Source organism: Mastigoproctus giganteus, chromosome 13, assembly GCF_048544385.1.
Source record: "Mastigoproctus giganteus isolate SK-2022 chromosome 13, ASM4854438v1, whole genome shotgun sequence".
In the NCBI taxonomy this organism is placed as follows: domain Eukaryota; kingdom Metazoa; phylum Arthropoda; class Arachnida; order Uropygi; family Thelyphonidae; genus Mastigoproctus; species Mastigoproctus giganteus.
In genome coordinates, this window is record NC_143587.1 from 34,870,104 (window position 1) to 34,894,781 (window position 24,678).

General features: G+C 38.5%; 1 protein-coding gene across 1 annotated transcript; it reads right to left on the reverse strand.

The window, feature by feature from the left end:
• Positions 1–3,434: 3,434 nt before the first annotated feature.
• Positions 3,435–24,345, reverse strand: LOC150075951 (uncharacterized). Its single transcript, XM_090387218.1, has 8 exons — positions 23,830–24,345; positions 12,906–13,029; positions 12,002–12,120; positions 11,745–11,900; positions 7,752–7,894; positions 7,432–7,589; positions 6,389–6,535; positions 3,435–3,884 (listed from the first exon to the last, which is right to left on the reverse strand). Exons 1-8 carry the CDS (start codon positions 24,343–24,345, stop codon positions 3,703–3,705), a joined length of 1,545 nt encoding a protein of 514 aa, XP_090243344.1. The 3' UTR covers positions 3,435–3,702.
• Positions 24,346–24,678: the final 333 nt, after the last annotated feature.

Consider the following 24,678-nt stretch of genomic DNA (forward strand, 5'->3'; position numbering starts at 1 on the left):
CATTGTTTCTAGTATGTCAGTAAAAATATATATACAGATGCAAATTTTCAGGGCACTCCTGTTGTCATAGCAACAATGAATGTACGTTGTTTAATTTTTTCTTGGGCCCTGTTATAATATTGGTTATATGTAGATTTTTCCTATTCATGGTGCTTCAGTTAAGGTGGAAACTGGATTCGGACAATGTCGGTTTATTGTTGAGCGCGAACTCGCCCAAATAAATTCGCGTTCCCTGATACTTGACCATTTTCAGGGTTTCTGTGTATTCTTAGTTCCTCGATGAGATGTTGATGAAATTTGTTTACGTTTATAAGCTTCGGGAATTGCAGTTTGAAATGTGCCGAGAGCAAAAATTTGTTAAAATAAAAATTGTTATAAATTTTATCATTGTTAATATTAGTTTATAGTTTCATCGCTAGAGAATAAAATAATTCAAAAGTAGCCTACTAAATGTACAGCTAAATTACGCTGTAGAACGGGGGAAAAGAAAGAATTTTTTAAGTTCCTAGAAAATAAAAATTTACTGTTAATGTGCTGCCATCTAGTGAGTTATTGTCGAACTATGTTTAGATTTAGTTGTCAAAATACTGTATATGTGTTGGGTTTTTTTTTTATAGTTTTAATTAATGAGCGTTGAGTTATTTTTAAGTTTAATCTCGCATGGATTTAAGTCCTAAAAAACTATGAAGAATAATCTGTTGCGTTTAAAAATGAGCTTGTTCACTAAATCGTGCGTAAAGTACAATTCTCGCTGTTTAAAAAAATTACTACGCATATTATTCATTGTATTAACGTGTTTAAATTTCCTTTCTTTCTTTTTTGGGAATTTAAAACCCTAAAAATTCCAAAAGAGTCTTGCACAATAAGTTTTTATTGGTTGTTTGTATGTTAACCTCTAGTTTTAAATTTACGTGTACAGTAACTTAATTTCTGCGCTTTCGACACTTAATGTGTATGCTGTGCGCAGCTTGCCATTGTAGTGACATCTGGTGGCAGATAAGAATTTCGCTTTTTTGAACAGTTTTTGTAGCTCAAATATGGCGACATCTTGTACGTTAGAAAATTAGCGTTTTGTTCGCTTACTGAACTGTAACTTTTTTTTGTGTGCCATTTTAGTACGTAGAAAATTCTCTCCTTTTTTAAAAAATCTTTTATAACTCTGTTCAACTGGGTCCTAAGAAGTTTCCACCTTAGCTAACCCCTTAACTGTTGTAGTGTTTTTTGCCTCAGGAGCATATCGCCCGTATGTTTTAAGGTCATGTAACGTTTTTTCTTGATACTGATGAATCTTTTTTATACGCAGATTTTTTGTCTGTTGCTTAAAAGAATTGTTGGTTGGCGTACGGTTTGTTTTTGACGTCAGCGTGGAGAATGCCGGGAGCTGAGTCATAAAATATCGATCAGCTATTCCTGGCTACATTCTGCGCCTAGTTTTCTTTATACATGCGTTATATTGAAGAGTTTTATGTCATTCTAGATAAATACTGAAGCAGTCTGTGTAAGTTTTTGATACCAAACAGAACTTACTATATACGGAATATTATTTCTGTTGTAAACCTTTGTCAATCAAAACACGTGAACATTTTTTGTATGTTGTGGTGGTCGTAAAATTGCACGTACTCTTTATCCCCCCACTGTACAACTATGCTGTCATAACGGCGACAAACAGACGGGTTTTTTTAATTGGTTGCCTTCCCTTAAATTCAGTTGAAAGCGACATTTGGCAACGTGGAAAAGTTCAAATCTGTTATTTGGACAATATTTGAAGATCAGTTTGATTTGCTGCTTTTGAAATCAAAAATACAATTTTTTAAAATGAATTTTTAAAGTTTTCTTTGAAAAATTGTATCGTTTTTTCTTAATTCCACTTTAAAACCAAATTTTATTTAAGCTTTTTTTATTAAAAATTTTTTGTTAAAATTTGGGACTAAACTTGGGACTAAAGCCCAGCTTTTCCACCAATACAGAATGGTATATTTTATGAAATTTATATAAGGGAGTATTTAAGTACAGTACAGTTTTTCCAATGTATGTTATGCTAAATAGTGCAAATGGTGTTTCAAGAATTAATGGTCCATGACTCTAAATATATTGCTGTATATTAAATTAGGATTTTTCCAAATGCATGTAAAAATAACTCACGTATTCCAAAATAAATTTAATTATATTATTTTTATATTTACCTGTTTTGTTCTTGAAAATGTATTAAATGAATTGTGAAGAAAATTGAGTACCTTATAATTATCCATTGGTTGGGTGTTTCTCCATCAACAAAAAAAAGTTTCATCTCCAGGTGTCGCTTTCAATCTCTTTTCGGGAGATGACAATGTGATGAGCCATCGCAACATCCTTGTAGTAGTCGCCATGTTCACAACTAAAATGTTTTGTGTGACACATACCCAAGATGCAATGAATCAATAAACTTAAACTGAACACTAAAGAGACTGTGTCTTCATTTGTCTTTGAATACTGAACTTCACACCATGCAAGAAACTTCAGATCTGTTTAAGAAATTAAGTACCTTCACTTAGAGCTTTGTGAATAAACATTTTACAGGGTGGTTAAAAAGTCCTTTCCCACTTTTAAAAATTGACAACTGAAAAATAATCGTATCTAAAAACGGTTTTCTGTATTAGCGTGAACACCAAAGGGATGAGAGAGAGATTTATTCTTGATGACCACCCCAAAGTGGTCATCAAATATTGTTATATGGTTATTTAATATTGTAAGACTTCGAAGAAGGCTAGATAACTCCTAAGCCTAGAGGTGGTCATCCGTCAGCACCACAAGAAGTGATTCAAAGAATTGATGAGGTGCAACAACGCTTTCAAATTCGAAGGACGCAATCCATCAAGAGGTAGTGAACATTCCATCGGAAATTTTGAAGGCAGCCGTGGCGAACACTTCCAATCTTGATTGCTTATTTAGAAAATAAGGCTGGATTGAAAATTTTATCTTTGTATTACTTTATGCTCACCTTGATGGCCACGTTTCGAAGTAATTTTTTTGTTGTTAATAAAATCCCACATGCTAAAAAAACAAACAAACTCCCAAATGTACAATGCAAAAATCCTCTTCAATATCGCCTACAGTTTCCAAGTTAATTTTTCAAAAGGGGAAAGTACGTTGTAACCACCGTGTACTTTAAATTATTACAAGAAATGCCAAAGCAAAGGCCTTGGAGATGAATTGCTTCCAACTGGTTATAACCAAACACACATTTCATGAAAATTTTCTTTTTGAAAATAAAAAAAAGTAAGTTTATTTACAAATATAGGATTGGAAATCCTTAACATCTGTCTGAATTCCAGACAAGATTATATATGCAAATAACTATACACTAAACTATTAATATATATATTCAGAATGTCACGTACTTCTGTTAAGGGTCTCTTTTTAGGATGCAGTTGCGTGACATTTTGAATAATTCTCTCTATAAATATAAACGTATATTTTCCCCTTCCCACGAAAGATTGTTTACCCCTTTCTCAATATAAATAAGTTCATTATTTTACAGTTTTAATAGTCTTAACGCCTTCCACCATACACTTTATTTTTAACTGGCGTGGTTTCTCAACTCCTTATTTCCACTAGAAGGCGATGGAATTGATTCCTGTCGTACGTTGGGACGTTTACAGCCGACTTTAAAGAGTTCAGTATTTGTAAACGCTGCAACAAAACTGCTCTTTTACGACGGTGTTCTCAGCTAGCACGTGTACTGTGGGAGTTAATTGGTCTTCTACGAAATGTCCAAGTTCGTAATGGTCTTGCAGCCTCCGAAAATCCCCAGAGAATCAACAGGCTTCCGAGTATCAGAGAGTAAATGGAGAAACTAAGATGGTTTGCCGCGTTCATCACATATGTCAGTGGTTTAACTTCCGGACCTAAAGGACATAAGAAAAGAGAAATTTCAGTTTATGTAAAAGTTCAGAGTATATTGATACTACAAGATATATTGCTTTGTTGATGATTTTGAGCAGTAAACAAAGTACTGCCTTTTAATATCATTCCCATGATTACATGGTTATGGCAAGATATCAAGTCCCATCTTTCACAACAATTGTTTTGTTGACAAGAAGTATTACACGAGAGAGAGAGAGAGAGATCTCGTTACACTGCTACCCAAAATATTAAGAAGCAAACAAAAATTTGGATATTTCAAAATATGTTTTTATAAGTTGACCTTAGGATTCGAAAGTGGTTACTAGGCTTATTTAATCAACAAATTTTATTCCTAGTGAACATTTTCATCCATAATAACGTTCTTTCATCCATGAAAGAATGGAAAACTGCTTTCTTCTCTCATTTTCATAACTCCAGCCAGTTATTATTACAATGTGTTCTAGAAGATCGTGAGGACCAGTTCTGCTAATATCTCAAGCTCAGCCAGAAATAGAGGAGATATTCTATATCTTAAACTTCTTTTCAAGATGATTTCAGGAAAATTCTTTGTTGAAAGTACTGTCTTAGGGTAGCATAGTTGATCCAAATACCGTCCTCTCAACACCGAGAGGAAAAGGCCTGGGTTCGATTCCCGTCAATGACAAGGGAAGTTTTGTGGGCTTTTTTTCAATCGGGGCTGAGTTAGTCACTACCAAGCATGGACTGCAAGGTTCCCCCACCATGGAAACTTGGGTTTTTGGATCAGCCAAATTGCTGATGCGCCTAAAATACTACAACCACCAACAACTGACCCAATAGCACCTACCAGGCAAGAATATAAAGTTTATAATTAGAAATAAAAGAGGACACTGACAGGAACAACTTCATTAATAGGGAATCTGTGTATGCAAACCGCTTAGGCTGTTACATTCATTGAACTATAATACCTTCTTTTGGGATTGTCCACCAACTGGTTGGTGGACAATCTGGTTGGTTGATTGTCCACCAACTGGTCCACCACTTCTTTTGGGATTGTCCACCAAACGGCCTCCGTAGCCGAGTGGGCAGGAGCGGGAGTGCAGTAGCACACGCTCTTTGAGTAGACCGGGGTTCAAGCCCCTGACTGCTGAATACGGTCGATCTGCCAACCCGCACTGGACCAGCGTGGCAGATTATGGTCCATTTCCCTCAGCATGAATTGTTGAGGAGGCTTCCACCCTGCAGTGGGTTGATAATGGCTGCACTTTACTTTTTACCAACTGGTTGAGGATTTCATTTCAAAGGCGGACATCTGAGCATTCTGTTAATTATATCTTTCACCAGCCTTTATTATCTCTGCTAGGATATGTTGTGGTAGAGGCCTGTTTCATTGCTCATGGGATCCATGCATATTTTGTGGCTCGTAATCTAAGAGAAAATGGGTTCCTGCTGATGTCTGCAATTGGGTTCCTTAACTGTTTTAAGAATACCATCTTTCGTGTCAAATTGTTGGAGTTGTAGTGACGTATTCATTTTCCCCAAAGAGGTCAAAGTCACAAGGAGAGAAGATAAGGGCACCTCATTATAATACTTTCAGTCTTGGCCATATATTAATCCAATTGCTAGATGTAACAAATATATCAACTGAGAGATGCTTGTCCATCCAATTAGGGAAAGGCGCAAGCCTTTGAAGGGCATGCGCATCTGAATTGTAATCCGTGCTATTATAAACAACATTGGTAAGGTACGCAGTGTATTATACTTCAGGCGAGTTGATTTTTATTTCTTAAATTAATTGAATGTTTTCTTCTCCTGTTATTAATATAAGTGAAAAGTAAATAACTAATTATCTTGTTGCCAATTAGTTACTAATTGTCTAACTAATATATGAAAGTAATGGTATTCACATCACTGCCTGTACCTAATAATATAATATTCACTGGATGTTTTTAATATTTATTTTCTCATGGATTTTTAATAAAAATTGAAACGCAACACTTATTTCAGGGATCTTTTGTGATTTACAGTAATAAAATAATCAAATAGCAACAATAGGCTCAGATCATAGTATGCAGTCAACATTTTTGTAATGTACTTTACTTATTTTTTCATGGTCTATGTGTTATGTATGAAGAAAAATATCGCCTATGTGATATGTATGAAGAAAGGAAATAATAATTGCCAGATTTCTATTGGTCCGATTTTAATGAAACTTGGAATGGCTGGAAAAATCTTTTCAAAAGAGTTAAATATAAAATTTCATGAAAGTCCGTCCACTGGCAGTTGAGTTGTTAGATGCAAACGGATGGACATGAAGACATCAGCACATGCGCTAAAAAAGCAGAATAGTTCTTTTTTTTGGGAGGGGGGGGAGTACTCTTTATCAAAGAGCAACATCAGGATGAATAGGACAATATTGCAATATTTAAGGAACACAGTATACCAATTCAGGACATTGTTTATTATGAAGTTTTAAGATCAATGTTGCAAACAGTGGAATAAAAAGCCCTCTTGTCGAATGACTTACCTGAACAACTTCCAATGCTAAGATCTAATAAGGCTATCGTCATGGAATCAACTAGTTTCTTTAAGAGTAGAAGATTCTTGTTTGAGAGGAAGTTGACGTCATCACAGGAAGCGTGGTAGCATTCTCTCATGCGTCCTCGGAAGGGCCCTATTAAAAAAAGTTGTTCGAGTCTAATTAGTTTGAAAATACGGTACATTTATGTACGAGGATGTGGAAAAATAGTGATAACATGTTAACTATGATAACTATTTTCACATACTGACTGCATTAGTCTTTGTTTTTCCCTCCCCAGAAACTCTTACACGTACCATATTAAAAAAACAAAAAAAAACAGGCATCTGAATATACACTGCCTTATCATTAGATCCCAATCGTCCGCTCAGAATGCAGGTCGACGTTGTCGCAGCACATACAGGTCCTCAGTGAGACGATTAGCACACACCACTAAAGTGCACAGAATGCTATATGCGGTTGCCATTCCTTCCACAAAAGAAAGTTACCTGCTGGACTGTATCGTCCTTCGTCCTGAAGATGAGATTGATAGAGGCAGAGTAGTGGTCTGTGGCTGTTTTTCACGATTTGGCCTGAGACCATTGGTTGTTTTGAACAAAACTATATATTCTAAAGTCTATCTAGATGTCCTGGACAATAATACTTGACCTACGTTGTAGCAGCACATTGGGGAAGGCCCATACCATGTATAGAACGACAACACTCCTTGTAATACTGCTCGAATTGCTCCCCAGAGCTCGGACCTCAATCCTACAAAGAATTTCTGTGATGAATTGGATCGTCGATTGAGCATTACGAGAGGGACTGCCCAAAAAAACAGAGGTCAACTGGTCCCCGCTTTGAAGGATGGCGGAAAATGTCGGAGGACATTTACAAAAAAAACTGGTGGAGGATGTCCTACAGAGACTAGAGGCAGTCATAAAGGCTAAAGCACACGTTTTGAGTCGTTCTTACAAGGATCCAACAAGAAAGATGGAATATTGTACAATCAAATATAGTAGAGATTTTCAATCGAAATCCCAAACACTTACCCAAGTCTGTAATGAGAATAGCGTTGAGAGTGGATGTGAAGTTTATGACTCCAGGATACCAAAAGAGAATATGATCACTGCGGAGGAAATTCAGGTGAGCTTCCAGGATCACCGGATGGGGTACTTCCGCTCCGAAGTTGATGCCCATATTGTATAGCCTAATAATGAGATCATATTTTGTTTTATTTTCAATCTCTATGGGATTGCTAATTGGTGAATATTGGGTTATCAGAAGTAACCAAGTATATTTATATAATTTATACCTAGGGATACACTGATGTCATCGATCTCAAGAGTGCTTATATGTTTATGGTCCTTACCTGTATTCCGGTGAATCAAAGCCTTCCCATGCCACTCTCAAGTGATTAACAAGACGGGAATCAAGTTTCCTTCTGGACATTAAAGCGAGGAAATTTCCTCTGTTTCCAGCCAGAGATATGTATCTGTTCAGCTGCGGTACTGCCTATTTGGGATGAGACAGAGAATCAGAGAAATATTTAAAGGAAAAATAAATAAACTAGCAAAAATAAAAATTTAAAAATAATAATAATTGAGGGACAGAAAAGAATGAACAGTCTTAAGTGGGGGGATTGACCATCCTTGGAATTCATATACATGTAGTTTCAAAACGGGGCAGAAGGAAAATACAGTATATCCCATGTCCAAAAGGAAAGAAACGTTACCCACTGATTAAGGCAATTTTTTACAGCAATTTCAAATCATCGTGGTTACTGGAATCTCCGATGCCATCCATCATCTAAAATGTGCACAACTCTAAGGCTGATATTTCGTGAAGTGCCAACAGTCGTTGTTATTGTATGGTTTTAGGAGCATCAGCGACTAAGGCCATATTGTTCCGTGTATATTGTCTGTAAATTGCGTGTGTTGTGTGGTGGATTTTCTGTTTGCTGGATGAAAAACCTGAGTTTCTGGGAGAAAAACCATGCTACCCTCGGTAACAATCAAATTATAGTTTCACTTGCATGGGCCAGTGAGGTACCTCAGTGTTCCTATTGTATTTGAATTTGCAACACGATGAAATCTCTGTAATGTTCTATTGTCTTCATTTCTCCTTGCCTACACGAAAGACAGTGAACTGAAATATGTGTCACTACCATTATATCTCTTTCCAGTGAACGATGGTCAGTTTCAGGAAAATAAAGCCACGATCGATCGAGCGGTCTCTTGACAAAAGGGGGAGGGGGACCTTTTGTGATCGGTTACCCTGTTTTAGGGGATAAGAAGCTCGATTCCGGGAGAAGAAAAAATGTGGTCTTCAACAGCGACTAATTTGGCCAGCGAGTGGATAAAGCTCATAATAGTTCCTCCTATCTTGGCAGGATTTGAACCAAGGCCACAAAAGTCCAAAGAATATGATAGTAAGTTGTTATCCTGCTAATCTTTCCATAGTGAGAGAATTTATGAGAGATCAGTCGTACAATGTTAGAGTTATTGGGACTTGAAACACCTCTCAATAACTCCCGGAAAGAAATCAACGTTATTAGCATGAGGTAACTGAATATTGAATTGAGACAAGGTGTTTAATATTTTGATTAGTAAATATAGAAAAGAATTAAGTAAAGGAAAAATTAAGAGGTTGAAAAAGGAGGAGAAAAATAAGAGAACAGAAGGAAAGAGAATTAAGAGAATAATTAAGGACAAACAAATCACATCATAATCGTGATTTGTTTCCCAAGTATCCAGAACAGAAGTCACCAATAAAAGTGTTGTCAGTGATACTATGGAAGGATGACAAGAGGAATTGCTCAGTGCAGTCTTCAAGAACTGGAAGTAGTTGGCAGGTGTGAGAAAGCTGTAGTCTTGAATGATGTGTTCCGCTCGCAACCCCTCTCTGGGATAATCTGAAAGCGAATGCTATTTATAAAACCTTTTATGTCGCCAGCAGACACGTCGAGAGAGTGTGTGTGTGTGTGGTATCAGCCTCCTCCTCCCCCCTCTCGACAAACACAAATGCGTTGCCATGGTGACAAATGGAAATCGCAAAGTTTCTTGTTTAACGTTTTCTGCTAGAAGTAAACAAGGTTGGCACACTCAGCCAAACGAAGCAGATCAATACATCGATTTCCAAGTAAATAAGCAATGAAAATGACTCACTGGTTTTTATTGAGCTCCAATATTGGACCAAAGTTAACCTCCCTAATAGTAATCTTACACAGGCGCCAGTTTCCTTTTTTTTGAACTTGGAGAGGGGGAAGGGGAGGAAGGTCGTGTTTTAGCATTCGGAACGTCTTCCACTGAACACTATTTGGAAATATTAATCAAGGTAGAATGGGCACGGATTTAGAATCCGTTTCTTTGCTCTCGCTCTCTAAACCCGAAAGCGTGCTTTGTTAAGTTCTATTAGATAGCAAGGAAATTCCAATTTTCACAACATCTTAAGGAAACAATCTTAAGATGGAGACACAAATCTAGACGTAGCGTCTAAGTTCTTCTCTTGTAACTACGTTCGATCGTTACAGCTGCTGGAGATACGCGATAATTATAGTAGGAAGCTGCTAAGAACCTGCAGATGCCACCTGAACGAATGAAACTCCATCTATTATCTAATGCACTGTGGCAAGTTCCATAATTATCTACACACTTAAGGGCCAGCAATAATTCCCCGAGATTTGTACTTCTATATATTGTAGCTTAGCGATTAAGCCTTCTTCTCGCTGGCTTAATGGACGATGAAATGAGTTTCTAAGCTACAGATGACCGGTGTGTAGCCAGCGCCATCTATAGTAACGGTGTCTGACAAGATATAATCTTTTAGCCATAGCACTTGGCCAGGGGATGAAACATGGATTATTACGTGTGTTTATCCCAAGGCACAAAGCGATAATCGAAGGATGAGGCTACATTTGGAAGAAATGAATACGAAAACTTGTTTTCTTTATTCTGAGAGTCATTATCAATGTGAGGGTGTGTGTTGTTTTCTTCAGGGTTCCATAAATGGTAAATACTGCGACTAACGATCTTTCTTTTATAGGTTAATTAATAGATACCAACTCATTAAACATTGACAGAAGTGTTCAGAGATCAGAATTTTTCAACAAAGAAGTTATTTTGTTGAAAATAAAACATTTTCCAACTAGTACGGTGACTATGACCGCTGACCATCAATGCGTTGTTGAGAAAGCCATGGGTTCAAGTCCCATTGGGGTGGGACGATCTTTTAACTAATTTTTCAAGGATGGTCGAGTTAGTCGAGCTCTTCTATGATTTTACTACTACATCCACCAAAAAGGGAAGCCGGCCAGATAAATAAGTTTACTTTACAGAGCAGATAAAGAAAAGGACATGGTACAATCCAAATGAGTTGGACAACGCACCACTCGAAACCGGTTAGTATTCTTTGGTATTAGAATTATGGTTTGTAGCTTTGTGTGAATTATGATAGGGTTTTAGGAGCATGGGCGACTAAGACCATATTGCTCTGTGTATACTGTCTATAAATTGCATGTGTTCTGTGGTCAATTTTCTGTTTGCTGCATGAAAAACCAGAGTTTCCTGGAGAATAAACCATTCTATCAATGCCTGAGGCCGACTAACTCAACCACATTGCGAAAAAGGCCCATAAAAATTCCTCACGTCATCGATGGGACTGGAACTCAAATCTTTCCCACCCGATGTGGGGAGGGTGGCGATTCTACCAACTGTGCTACCCACGAGGGCTTAGAATTTTGTACAGAGGTTACTAAGTCATTGTGATCACTATATAGTGTCCATAAATTCGGTATTCTATGACTGGTTTTATTATTCCAGCGATGAAAAACCAGAATTTCAGAGAGTTCCATGATTCCAGGAGAAACAAACAACCCCTTTCACGAGACCGATGAACTCACCAAAGTGGCGGAAACGCCTGTAAAAAGTAGGTTTTTGTCTTTATGAGAAAAAAACATTTTTAAACCATTTTCTATTTCAAGTTACAGGATCATGATTACAACCACCGTGTTAGCCGCGAGGGCGCAGCTTTACTAAAAGTATTTCTCATATTCGATCGGTTCAGATCCAATCTTTTTCCACATGGTATGAGAACCAGCTGTATATGGAAGCAAAGGCTGCCCATCTCCCAAAGAATAATGCATCCGCTGTCTCTTGTTGATGGATCCACAATCAATTTAATTCTTTTAAACTATGCTCATGGAATCCGTCCCCAGAGTTCCATCCCTCAAGAAAATGTAGAATTTTCTTTATGGATGGAAGGGCAGAAATATCTGATTCTGTCTCTTTGAAACAGAACCGTCACCAAAGGCATTAAATACGTATGGAAATTATACTATAGTATTGGTGTCCAACAGTTAACATACCTTCTGGATATCTTCTGGTAGATCTTGGGAATTTTCACTACTGTTGTAATTTAAGACAGTGTCAAGGATATAGGCTCCCTGGAAATGTCCCTTTCCAACTTGCAGGAGATTTGGTACGAGATAATGTCGAACGAAATATGTACTTCCATGGCTTCCCTGTGCAAATAAATAATAAGAAAATAGACACTCGCTGGCTTAAGGTTCTTAATGTTTGTATTGCTGTACGACTTAAGGTTTGTATTGCTGTAAAAACTTACCGTTTCTTCGAGGTCAAAGGCAACGAATATGATTGAGTGAGACAAAGTACATTTATATTTAGATAGGATCCGTGCAATTTCTAACATAGCTGCAACCCCGGAGCCGTTATCGTCAACACCTGTAAGTATAAATAAAATATTTGAATTTTTTGCCATAAAAATAGGCTGAACTTTTAACAGAGTGAGTATTAAATACAATGTCTTCTCAAAAGTATACGGGCACACTCTGAAGATGGTGAATTATGCTACATGGGTTGAAGATAAAGAACTGATATGAAACCATAAAAGCATAAGAAAAGTTCAGGAATATTAGTAGAGGCCTCTGGAATTCCAAATCAATACAATCGTTGGAAGTTGAATTCCAAGAGAAGTTAATGGTTCTACTCGTACCGTTGAGGTTTGAGGAGAGGTGTGGGACTGTCAATTATCATGTAGAAAAACTTCAGTGCTGGATTCGTATATTGCCCTCATGGGTAGGATCGCTGTCCTCTCCCACAGGGGGCGGAAAAGACCTAAGGTCGAATCCAGTCGAAGGCGTGAGGAATTTTTATGGGCCTTTTTCACAACGTGGCTGAATTAGTCGGTTTTATGCGAGCGTACCATGGTTTTTTCTCCCGGAAACTTGGATTTTTCTTCCAGCAAATCAGAAAATCCGCAGAACACTTGCAATTTAGGAACAATCAACATGACCTTAGTCACCGATGCTCCTAAAAAACCCAACTACAACAACAACCAATTGTCTGACTATTTTTGAGAGGATAGTGAATTACCTTATGACATTTACTGAAGATACCAAAAAGGTACTAAGTAGTCTTAGAGACAAAAATAGGTCCGGCTTTTATCATAAGATGATGATAGAAAAATACGTTTATTTGTAATGGTATATATTGGAGAAAAAACTTACCTTTTGCATCATTTGCAGTATCGTAGTGAGCGCCTACAACAAGAATACCATCGTGTGGTTGACCTCGATACTTTCCGGGTAGTAGAGCTATTACGTTTATCCCTTCTGTCTCGTTAATCTTCTCCTGTTAAATAATAAGGGCAAATTGTAGGTGAAAAATAGATATAGTCCAATAAAGGTTGTAAAATAGACACCAAAACGTTGAAGGCTAATCGAAGATTATTGGAAAGTAGTTAAGAGAGAGACGGGTCATCATGAATACAACGAGGGGGGTTATTACTTAAAAGAATTGCTCTTTCCTCCCCCCAAAAAAAAACCCTTAAAACAGTGGCTGTCCTTTCAAACAAAGGAACGGTTCGTTGAACTTCCAGCCTGTTCTATTTAAGTCAGTTTGGTGGCTTTAACTGGACATTAATGAGTTGAAACAGTCTTGATATTTATACGTGTGCCTTGCAGGTGGAAAATGGCGGTTCCATTCGATGTGGATGTTATCGTCGTAGAAGGAAAAGAAAAATCAAGGTCAGACAAAGCCATCTTCTTTCCTCTCTCTTCTGTCCCTTTTAAACTCGTTGCTGAATTAAACGATCTAAGTGACCCCAAAAGCGTTCTCTACCCTCCTGATCCGATGATAATGTTCAGGAAGGTGTCCTAGATGTAGTAGTCAAAGTCGATTCTTTTCTGTTACAGTTCATTCTAAAAAAGTGAATTTGGTCCACTTTTATTAATCTTTAGATAAACAAACACGAGTGAAAAACAAGATTGTACGAAAAAAATAGAATTTGTAAATACTGCTTTTGATGGTTACAACGTGTAGTTTTATAGTGTGGGCGATTTCAACAAGTAGAGAGAGAGAGAGAGAGAGAGAGAGAGCAACTTCCATCGAGTGAGTGAACTAAATATAAAGTGTTCGAAACCATTTTTCCTCGAGTTCGTACAGTAACCTGAGAAAGACTTCCTCTTCGTTGCCTGCTGAATTGTAGATTTATCGCGGATGTAGAAATGGATTTAATAACCCCAAACATAGAAATAATTTTCGAATGTGTCGTTGTTCTACACGAAGATTGGTGAATGAGTGATTCTTCTGTCTCTCGCATCGGTCACACAATAAACGAAGCCTCTGCCGGACACTGGCCTACATTTTAGCCAGGTTCAATGTCTTTTACTCTAATATTTTTTGCACGTGACTAAATTGTAACACTTACTCAATCTTTCTCTCTCTCTCTCTCTCTCTTTATTTCTCTCCCCTCTCCTTCTCAATGTCGCACTGTTCCACAGATTCTCTTTATTTCTTCATTCCTTTTTTCCTTTTCTTCTTATCCCTTCTCTAGTTCCCATTCTTTTTTATCTTCGCATTTATCTCTCTCTCTCTCTTCTTTTTTTCATACATCATTCTCTTACCCTCGAAAGTTCTATTCGATGTGGATATAATCACCGTCTTCTTCCGCACCGGGTGGAAAATGTTTCAGTTCGAATCCCCTCAATGAGCGAGTAAGTTTTATGAACGTTTTTTACAACGTGGCTGAGTTAGTCAGTCACACTGACGCCTCATAGCCTTAGTTACTCCGGCGTTTACCACACACACGCACACACATACACCTAACACCTAATCATTCTTTTCATTTTTCTCTCACTCTTGCACTCTGATTCTCGTTTTGTTTCTCTTTAATTTCTGTTTTCTTTCATTTTTTCCTTCTTTCCCTTGTTTCTCTTATTTCTCTTTCGCTTATTTCTCTCTCTCTCTCTCTCTCTCTCTCTCTCTCTCTCTCTCTCTCTCTCTCTCTCTTTATATTCCTCTTTCTTCTTTTTCTTCTTCCTTTCTCCGTCTCTCTTTTTCTTTTTTTCGTCGTTTCTCTCCCTCTCTCTCTCTCCTATTTTTCACTTCTCCTGTCCTGTTCCTATGACGCTCCTTTATTTCATCTCATTCTCCTTCTATTTCTTTTCCTATTCGATTTCTTTCTATCTCTCTTCTCTCCTATTTCTTTATTCCTCTCTTTCTTTCTTTCACTTTTTTCCTCTCTTTCTTTCTTCTCTTTCCTTTTTTCTTCTTCTTCTTTTCTTCATCTTCTCTTTCTTTCTTTCTGCCCTTCTCTGATTTTCTTTCTCCTCTTTCTTCCTTTCTCTGTTTTCTTTCTTTTTCTCTTCCTTCCTTTCTTCTTTTCTCTCTCTTTCTCTCTCTCTATCACTATTCCTTCTTTTTCTCTTTCTTCCTTGCTCCGCTTTTCTCTCTCTCATATTTTTTCTGTCTATTTTATTCTTTCCTTCTTTCTTTCTTTCTTTCTTTCTTCGTTTCCTCCCCCCCTCTCTCTCTTTCATTATTTTTCTGTTTCTTTTTATTTTTCCTTTTCTTTCTTTTTCTCTTTCTTCCTTGCTGCACTTCTCTCTCTCTCTTTCTTCCTTTTTTCATTTCCCTGTCTCATTATTTTTCTGTTTTATTCTTTCCTTTTCTTTCTTTCTTTCTTTCTTTTTCTCTTTCTCCGTTTCTCTCTCTCTCTTTCATTATTTTTCTCTATCTTATTCTTTCCTTTTCTCTTTTTCTATCTCTCTCTCTCTCTCTCTGATTATTTTTCTGTTTCTTTTATTCTTTCTTTTTCTTTCTCCTTTTCCTCCTTTTTCCTCTTTCTTCCTTCTCCGTTTCTCTATCTCTCTTTCTTTCATTATTTGTCTCTGTCTTTTATACATGTCTCTTTTACTATAACAATTGCTATTTTATCTTTTCTTCACTTTATCTTATTTCTCATTTATTTTGTTTTTCTTTTCTTTTCTATGTTTTGTCTTTTTTTTTTTTTTTTTATATTTTAACATTTTGAAATACGAAAAATAACACGGGTGCAACTACACATCACGAATCTAAAATATTGGCCTTCTTTCCATTTCTCTATGTCTGTCTCTTTATCTCACCAAATTTCTGATTTACAGACAGTACAACAATTCGGTTGAACTATCTCTCAATCATTTCTTTATGCTCTGTAGAAACGCACACTCCCAGGGATGCCCTAAATATGATCGGTGGAGCTGCATGGCGAGCTTAGGGTTGAATGATCTCTGTACCATTGTGGTTATGAACGCTTCAGGAAATAAGCATAAAAGGTCACACGAAAATCACAGAAAAATCAAGAATTCTCACCACTACCCCACTCCAAATAAAAATTACGTCGAACACTTTTTCCATACAGCCTTCAGTGCCAGAGGTGGCTACGCCACTTTCTCCATTTTCAGAAAGGTGTGGACTTCATCCCCATACTGAAACCACGGTAATTTCTACCCGGCTGTTGAAATAAAATATTTATTATCCCAGTAACCGCGATTTCTCATCCTGCAAACAGGTCATAAAAATTTCTTCTTCATATTATTTGATCTTCTAACAATAATTGGCGTTGATCCAAGACCCTTGGCCCTTCACTAATAGAAACTATGAGACCCAACCCCGGGCGTAGATGCCCACTGGCTGTTGAGACATTCTCCTCACTTCAAGGTGCCAGTGAAAGCAATCAATGAGTGATTTTACAAGGGACCAGAATTGTGTTAGTCGCAGAGTGACAGGTCAGGACTGTAGGCTGGGTGTTGTAGCACCTTCCGCCTATACTGCCGAAGCTAAGGCTGAATATCAAGAGCTGATTGGGGTTAAGCGTTGTCATGGACCGACACGATACAAGTTGTTAAGCTTCCAGTTGCTTTTCCTTGACGCCTAAGTTCTAAAAGTGTCTTTCATTTCAACAACGCTTATAGATGGTTGCTTAGCAAACGGTTTGAACTGTTTCGTATACACTACCTTACCATTGATATCTGGACACCATTTCGTTGATAGTTGGTCACGTCCTACCCAAGCAATACGTGCAATAATAATAATAGGATTACACATATGGACCAATGAACGCTGTGCTATGGAGTGACGAGTCACCTACGTGGTCTACCAGTCTGTTAATAGTGTTTGGGTGTGGCAGATACCCGGAGAAAGCTATCTACCGGATTGTATCGACCCGTTAATGAAGTTTCGCGGAGACAGCATGGTCTGTGGATGTTTTCATGGTTTGGCTTGGGACCATTCGTTGTTTGGACTAAACCATGAATGATGAGGACTTTCATCCCAGACAATAATGCGTTAATTACGACATGGAGCACGTCCATACCCATATCAAAGCTCAATGTCGTACCGCTTGCGTTGTGACTGACTGGTTTGAGGACACGAGCCCCAAAAAGTTGGACTGGTCAGCCCAAAGCCCGACCTCAATCCTACAGAGAACCTCTGGGATGAAATGGATCGTCGTTTGCGTGTGAGGAGAGACTGCCTGAAAAACAGCGTTCAACTGAATGCCGCTTTGAAGGCCAAAATATATGAGGACATTTACAAAAGAGTGGTGGAGAGTGTTGCAAGGAGACTACACTGAACGCTAAAAGTTTGAGCACTCGTAGTTTTCTTGTAAATAAAGGTTATTTTGATACGCAGGTGTAAAAGATGTATTTTCATCTAGTGCACTGCAGACAAGTCCATTCTTAGTTGCATTGTCTTGACAAATGTTTATCTGCCTTACTTTCATCGAAGACATTTTAATCCATCGATGGTACAGAGACAGTCAGTTTTAACCATCGCGTTAAAAGCAACAACTATCGGTTTAAAGGGTAGGAGGAAAAGAGTGAAACAAATAGCAAGCTGGAAGATTTAGCATTCCCTTGGAAATGGCACAGCTGGCTCGTATATTTGGAAATAGCGGCGCAGTGTGACTACAAGGAGAGGTTTATGAGTTTAAAGGCCTCGAAGGACAAATGAGGATGCCCTACTCCTTGCTGTTTGTACTATTCTGACTGTAACGTGGATCTTGATTTATCTAAATTTCACTACCAAAAAACGCTTTTTGGCTTTCTACCTGAAAACCAAAAATTGATATTTAATTATTATTTTTTAAATTGTATATAATTCGGATATATAATATAATATAATATAAATACATACAATATAATTTAATATTTAAAATTTGTTTTTTTGTAATATTTAAAATATTACAATTATAATATTAAATTTAATCTTTAAAATTTGCACACATCGTTAATATCTGCCCGAGACTGGTTGTTACAAAACACGCATGCGCTGTTAAACAGCTGGCGCCACCAAGTAGCGTGCAGATGAGCAAAAGGGTTCGTTTGGCTGATTGCAGCGTAAAGTATGATTTATTATTTTTATTTTCTATTTATATTAGTTTTTATTTGTAATTAGAATATCGCTCTGCTTTGTTTCATAAAAGTGAACGAATAATATTCGTTCGTGACTCGAAGCGCGAGGCATTAAATGAACTCGTCTCCACCGAGACTGTCCATCGTGTAGATGGCGCTTTACATAAAGCCTCTTCTCTTTTTCTAACCGATTGATTAAGGAGAGGAAGGAGATAAGGAGTCATAAATACCACGGAAACAAAGTAATGTGGAAGTGCTTGCAGTATTTTGGAGGAGTTCGCCGTGAAGAAAAGTGCAGTTTTATTTTCTTCAGAGGTGCCATTATGGTGACGGGAAAAATTTACCGATCACCAGATGGCGGGTGTGGGGGAGAATTGAAGGAACAAAACCTCGAATGCCCACTTGGGATGCACATTCCACACGAACAGACTTTTTTTCCCCTTCCTTATACACAGATATGTCATCGGTGGCGTACTGAAGATCGTCTACTACTATTCGGAGGCACCCTGAGGGAAAGAGAGGAGAGAGAGAGAGAGAGAGAGAGAGAGAGAGAGGAGAAAGCAGTATCCAATGATCACTGTTTCAATTGAAACCTTTTTTACCCACCAACTCTCCGTGTCTTTATTTCATACCTGTCTCTCTCTCTCTCTCTTCCTCGCTCTCTCCATGTCTATCTTTCTTTCTCTTCTTCGCTCTCTCGTTATATGTCTCTCTGTGTGTCTTTCTTTCTTTCTTCCTCTTCTCTTCCTCTCCCTCTCTGTGTCCTTCAATCTTTCTTCCTCCCTCTTCGTCTTTCTTTCTCTCTCTCTCTCTCTTTCTCTCTCCCACATTCTCTTCGTGTCTCTCTTTCTTCATCTTCTCTCTTTTTCTATTCCTCGATTTAGTTTTCCTCCGCTTTCTCCTCTGTTGGTCTCTCCTTTCTCCTTTTTGGTCTCTCTCTCTCTCTCTCTCTCTCTCTCTGTCTTTCTTTCTTTCTTCCTCTTCTCTTCCTCTCTGTGTCCTTCAATCTTTCTTCCTTCCTCTTCGTCTTTCTTTCTCTCTCTATCGTTATATGTCCCTCTCTGTGTCTTTCTTCCTCTTCTCTTCCTCTCCCTCTCTGTGTTTTTCCATTCCTTCCCCTTAGTCTTTCTCTTTCTCTCTCTCTCTCTCTCTCTCTCTCTCTCTCTCTTTCTTAATTTCTCTCTCCCACATTCTCTTCGAGTCTCTCTTTCTTCATCTTCTCGCTTTTTCTATTCCTCGATTTAGTTTTCGTCCGCTTTCTCCTCCGTTGGTCTCTCCTTTTTCCTTTTTGGTCTCTCTCTCTCTCTCTCTGTGACTCACTCTCTCTCTCTCTCTCTCTCTCTCTCTCTCTCTCTCTCTCTCTCTCTCTGTGCCTTATTTCCTTCCTCTTATCTCTCTCTCTCTCTCTTGTGTCTCTGTCTCTCTCTCTATTCCTCCCTTACTCTCTCCGTGTCCTTCTTCCTTCCTCTTCTCGCTCTCTATCCTCTTCACTCTCTCTGCGTCTTTCCTTCTTTCTTTCTTCCTCTTCTCATTCTCTCTGTGCATTTCTTTCTTCCTCTTTCTCTCTCTCTCCCCGCTTTCGTCTATCTAATATCGTTACTGCTTTTATTTGTTTCTTTTTTTTTTCTTCTCTTCCTTTTTATGTTTTCATCCTTCTCCGTTGGATTTCATCGATTCTTTTGGTAAGTTCTGGTTTCTTTCTCTTTTCTACTTATTATCTGTTCTCTTCGTACTATCTTCTTGTCCCTTCATTGACCATGTAAAAATGGAGGAGCGGATAGGATGAAAATAAACTGTTAGACAGCCCAAAACAAATCCGATTGGCACGTAAAATGTTTAAAAGTAGTCTGAGTAGCATATTTAATCCACAAGGCATATTTTATTATTTTTTTTTCCTCCCCACTCGCTTTCTTAAATTCCGCATATACTAAAACTTCACTCTTCTTTCTATGCTTCCCTGTTCGCTCTGCTGTTGCTGTTCACACACTAATTACACCGAAAGTGCAATTAATAACAATTCTTCGAATAACTGAAGCAAAAAGAGGTGCCTTTTCCTCTAATAATTATAAGCTTGGCACATACGAGTCTCAGTCCACTGATCACGTGATCTCCTTGATGTTTCCACTTCCCTCGACTGGTTGCGAAATCGTGTCCATTTAGAAAGCGTATTCGTGTGGTTTGCTAAATGACGAACAAGCGAAAGGATGGACATAATTTAGAACCAAGCACCGTACACTAGAAGGTCAACTGCTTGCGCATCACTCGACTCATTAACATCATTAACTCGTGATTGCAAAGTAGTCTCTAAGGACATGCTCTACTCAAATATATGACGCCGGTAATAATCTCTGTGCTAACCCCTGTTACCACTACACATACGACAAGGTTCAGGTACGAGCAATAGCTGTCTGGTTGTTTATTCATGGATCTAGTGCATTTCCATACAGACTCCCCTCTGAAAATGTACTAGCTCCGATGTACAACATCTTGTAGAGACAATGGCAAAACATCCAACCTTCTTCAATTACGTTCCACTGATTTGGACCATGATTCAGATCATTGTCTCTTCGGTGCCATTCCCCAGGACTCTAGGACCGCTGCCCTTGACAACTCTTTAATAAGAAGATGATTAGCTATGCCCTTTACACTATGAGCCTCACATACAATCACTGTACACACACACTCCAAAGGATCATACATACCCTGGATATTCCAGGGTATGTATAATCTTTGGAGGAGAGTACTGCATAAAAAGTAAATTTATGCAGTTTTCTACTGCCAACAGTTAACCGATGACCTCATCAGTCGATATCTGAGAGACTGCGAAGAGAACTGCATAATATGGAGTAGAGTCCCCCGAAAAAGAATGATGTTAACGCCTGGACATAAAGAAAAACTACAGCTATAGGCTAAAAGAAAATTGGACCATTGATGATTGGAAAGCTGCAATATGGTTTAATGAATTCAAACTTTGCCTAGATTCCAATGACGCCAGGCACTGAGCTGACGGAAGTAATGAGGCATTTCATCCAAACTATGTTTATGGTGACGTAAAAACTGACGGCAGGTCAGTCGTTGTGGATGAAAAACCACGACGTTATGAGGTTTAACTGAAATTCAAATCTTTGAAGTGGGTGAAAGAACGAATAGCTAAATAGCAAATTTGGATATTCGATTGAAGTATTCTTCTTGGTGCTGTATCCTGCACATATAAAAAGAGCAATCCCATGTGTGGTCTGTGGTTTTGGTCCACACCATGGGTATACCAATCTGAAGGGAATTTTCGTCTTCCATTAACCTACTGCATAACGTTTTCGACATATAGATTGCACACATAATGTGAGATCCATGATCAAGGTCCAAGGTCCTTGATCACCAATTCTAACTAAAATAAGCATGATACGCTATCTTGTAAAAGGCAGAGATTCTCTGCTCTGATTTTGTGGTGTAAAATTTCCACATTGGACTAACACCGAGCTGGAGGATATCATGAGAAAGACAAGGACAATAATGACCAAGATCCGCCAACACCACCCGAAATTTGCCTTGGAGAGACTGACAATTGCTGGGAAGAAGGAGGAAGGAGCATGATAGACCTCACTGAGCAACAGGAGACAGCGATAGTTAATTAACCTGAAGGATTACTTCCAGAAACACACAGCAGCACTCCACCAGGCCATAAGGAAGATAGAAAAGCGGTATACACCACTCAACCTAAGCGAGGAGTCTCCCCCCAGCCAGGAGGCACAAACGAAGCTAGAAAGATGAGCAGGGAAGACACTCCATGGCAGACACGCAATGATCTTCATCAAGATAAAATTGCTTCCAATGCATGGCTCACGAGCGGGACGCTCGTGAGCCATGCATTGGAAGCAATTCTTCCCCGAGACTGAAGGATTCATGTTCGCTATCCAAGAACAGGTAATCAACACCAGAAACTATAGAAAATACATCGCCAAGGAGCCCGGAGTGTCTGATGACACGTCGACGATGCCACCTGGCCTCAGAAACGATCCAACACATCACCGCGGGATGCAAGGTGATCACCCAGACTGAGTATACTCATAGACACGACCAGGTAGCCAGGATAATACATCAGAAACTAGCAAGGACCAGGTAGCCAGGATAATACATCAGAAACTAGAAACTACCAGTTGATCGAAGAAAGTGTACCGTACCACAAGTACGAACCTCAGGCAGTACTAGAGTCCTCAACCCACAAGCTGTACTGGGACAGCGCCATAATAACGTATAGGACAATCCCGCACAACAGACCGGACATAACCTTTGTGGGCCAGAAGGAAAAAGCTACCTATCTGATTGACATAGCGATACCCAACACTGGCAACCTGCAGAAAACCCATGGGGGAAAAATCAGTAAGTACACGAACCTAAGACAGGAGATCAAAGAGATGTGGCATATGCAACAAGTAACGACCATCCCGACCATCGTGTCAACCACAGGTATGGTACCAAAGACTCTACATAACAGCATAGCAGCAATAGGTCTCCTAACGAACATCTATAAGGAACTCCTTAAAAATCTCAATCCTCAACACCTGTAGGATAGTCAGAGAGTTCCTTGACCAACAGTAACACCAGACATAACAACAACCACCCTGTGTACTTTGTAGTAATACCTGTCACAAGGCGGAACCCCCAATCAGGGAGAAATAATATAAGAGAAATAATAATAATAATAATTTGCTGTTCCCATCAGATAGGAAGTAACATTCACTTTATGATAATCATAATAATATTTATAATAACTAATAATCATAATATAACTAAATAACTAATACTGCAATCGCCTACGAACTTTAAAATTAGACATTTATTATTATGTGTACGTATATACGTATTCTGTATGACTGCGCTAAAATAAATTATATCATATTTCTTCAGACTATAGCATATTGTTCCTATAAGTCGGCTGTGAGGTCTAGACTTGAAATTATTCCTCTCCTCCATGTTCCAAAATCACTATGACCTAACAGAACAAGCCAGATCGCTAATCACGTATACGCACACATCAATGACTTTTAAGGGCTATCATTCTCTAAAAAAGTACTGTATTTTCTTTTTCAGGTTACTCGATCGATGATGCGAACAGTGGTGGTCTACATACAGATTCTAACTGACGATAAGTTTTTTCCTCTGTGGTTAACCTCCTTTCAAATTGCGTGCCGGGAGATCTTCCAGACTCATCACTGAAATTCAAGTAAACCACGAAGAGATGTAGATGTTTCTATTTCAAGTTAAATCGTCTTTCACTGTCCCAGATGCTGTCTGATGTGACCTCGAATACTTTTCAAAGTTCCTGCAAAAGTTCAAAACACTGTCATCTTAGAATCACTACGAACATACTCTAATGAAAATTAACAAGCTCACCCTCCCCATATGTTGATTTACATTGGGACAAGATCAGGTCTTCTATGTCCGTTGTCTGTGTCACTCATGTGAAAGTTTTCTTTAGGTTTATGCGCTTTTTTCGGCATTGCTGAGAGAGTCGGTGTCGAGCGAAGATGCACCATTTTTCGTCCCATAAACTGGAGTTTTTCATCCAGCAAAATTTATAAAACTTTATCTGATTTGGTGCAGAAAGAAACACGACAAAAACATCATTCCTATTACTTTTTATTACGTTGGCAAACCAATATGTTTCGAACAGATAAACATAAAGAGAAAGATTTTGAAATTTAACTTATTAAACTGGGCCCATCATTCATAGAACTGAAACAGAAGCAAAATCACCTACCATTTCGTCCATTTCATTGGGATCGAAGCTTTGAGTCCATGTTTCCAGCCCGTAGTCCTCAAACATACTCTTTATTGAATTTCTGGATTTATCCTTCAGCTGTTGACTAATTTCCCAATTTCTTGGAAAACTCAGATATTGTTCAATATTCCTTTTCATCACACCAATATCCGATTCGGGAATGAAATATTTCTCGGCAGTCCTCTGGGTATAGGATACGTTGAATAAAAAGTTCAAGTAATGGTCCCAAGTACCGTTGGTCATCTTCCGAGAAAGATCTCCGTGTTCATTAACACCATCTGGAATTGGATTTACTTCGGGTTGATCGGGTGAGATCGAAGACTTTGGGATGTTACTAAGTTCGTTGTGATGCTTCTTATGTTGCGCGAGTAGGACGGTATTTCTTCCCTCATGCGTTTCTTCGGCAGATAGATCCGCGCACTGTAACTTTAAACTACTATTCAAAAAGATCAGAGCAGTTGTCAAAGAAATGTTGAAACTGAATCTCTTTAACATGTTGATACTGCAGCATCAACCGTTCAATAGATCGAGTTGCCGGTTTCACGCAGCACGTGCATATAACGCCAGCCCTCATTGTTGAAAAATGAGCCAATAGGCAACGCCGTAGGCATGAAATGACAGACGACATCAACAGCGCGCGGTTTAAAAAAAAAAAAAAACTAGGTTTCAGCAGCAACAGATGAAATTGACCTCCGTGATACGCGCGCGAGACATTCTCTGCAAGAGGAACGCTAGTGACGTGTCACTGGCCTGCAACGAGGAAGCGTAAAAAGGAAGGTTTTTCTGGTGTCCATAGGAACCTGTATCCATAGAGACTTCACAAATGGT

Coding starts and splice junctions, on each gene's coding strand:
- LOC150075951 (XM_090387218.1), bottom strand. CDS start 24,345: ATGTTAAAGAGATTCAGTTTCAACATTTCTTTGACAACTGCTCTGATC. Junction 6,536..7,431: donor TATTCTCATTACAGACTTGG/GTAAGTGTTTGG, acceptor TTTTTTTAATAG/GGCCCTTCCGAGGACGCATG. Junction 3,885..6,388: donor TAGCATTGGAAGTTGTTCAG/GTAAGTCATTCG, acceptor TATGTCCTTTAG/GTCCGGAAGTTAAACCACTG.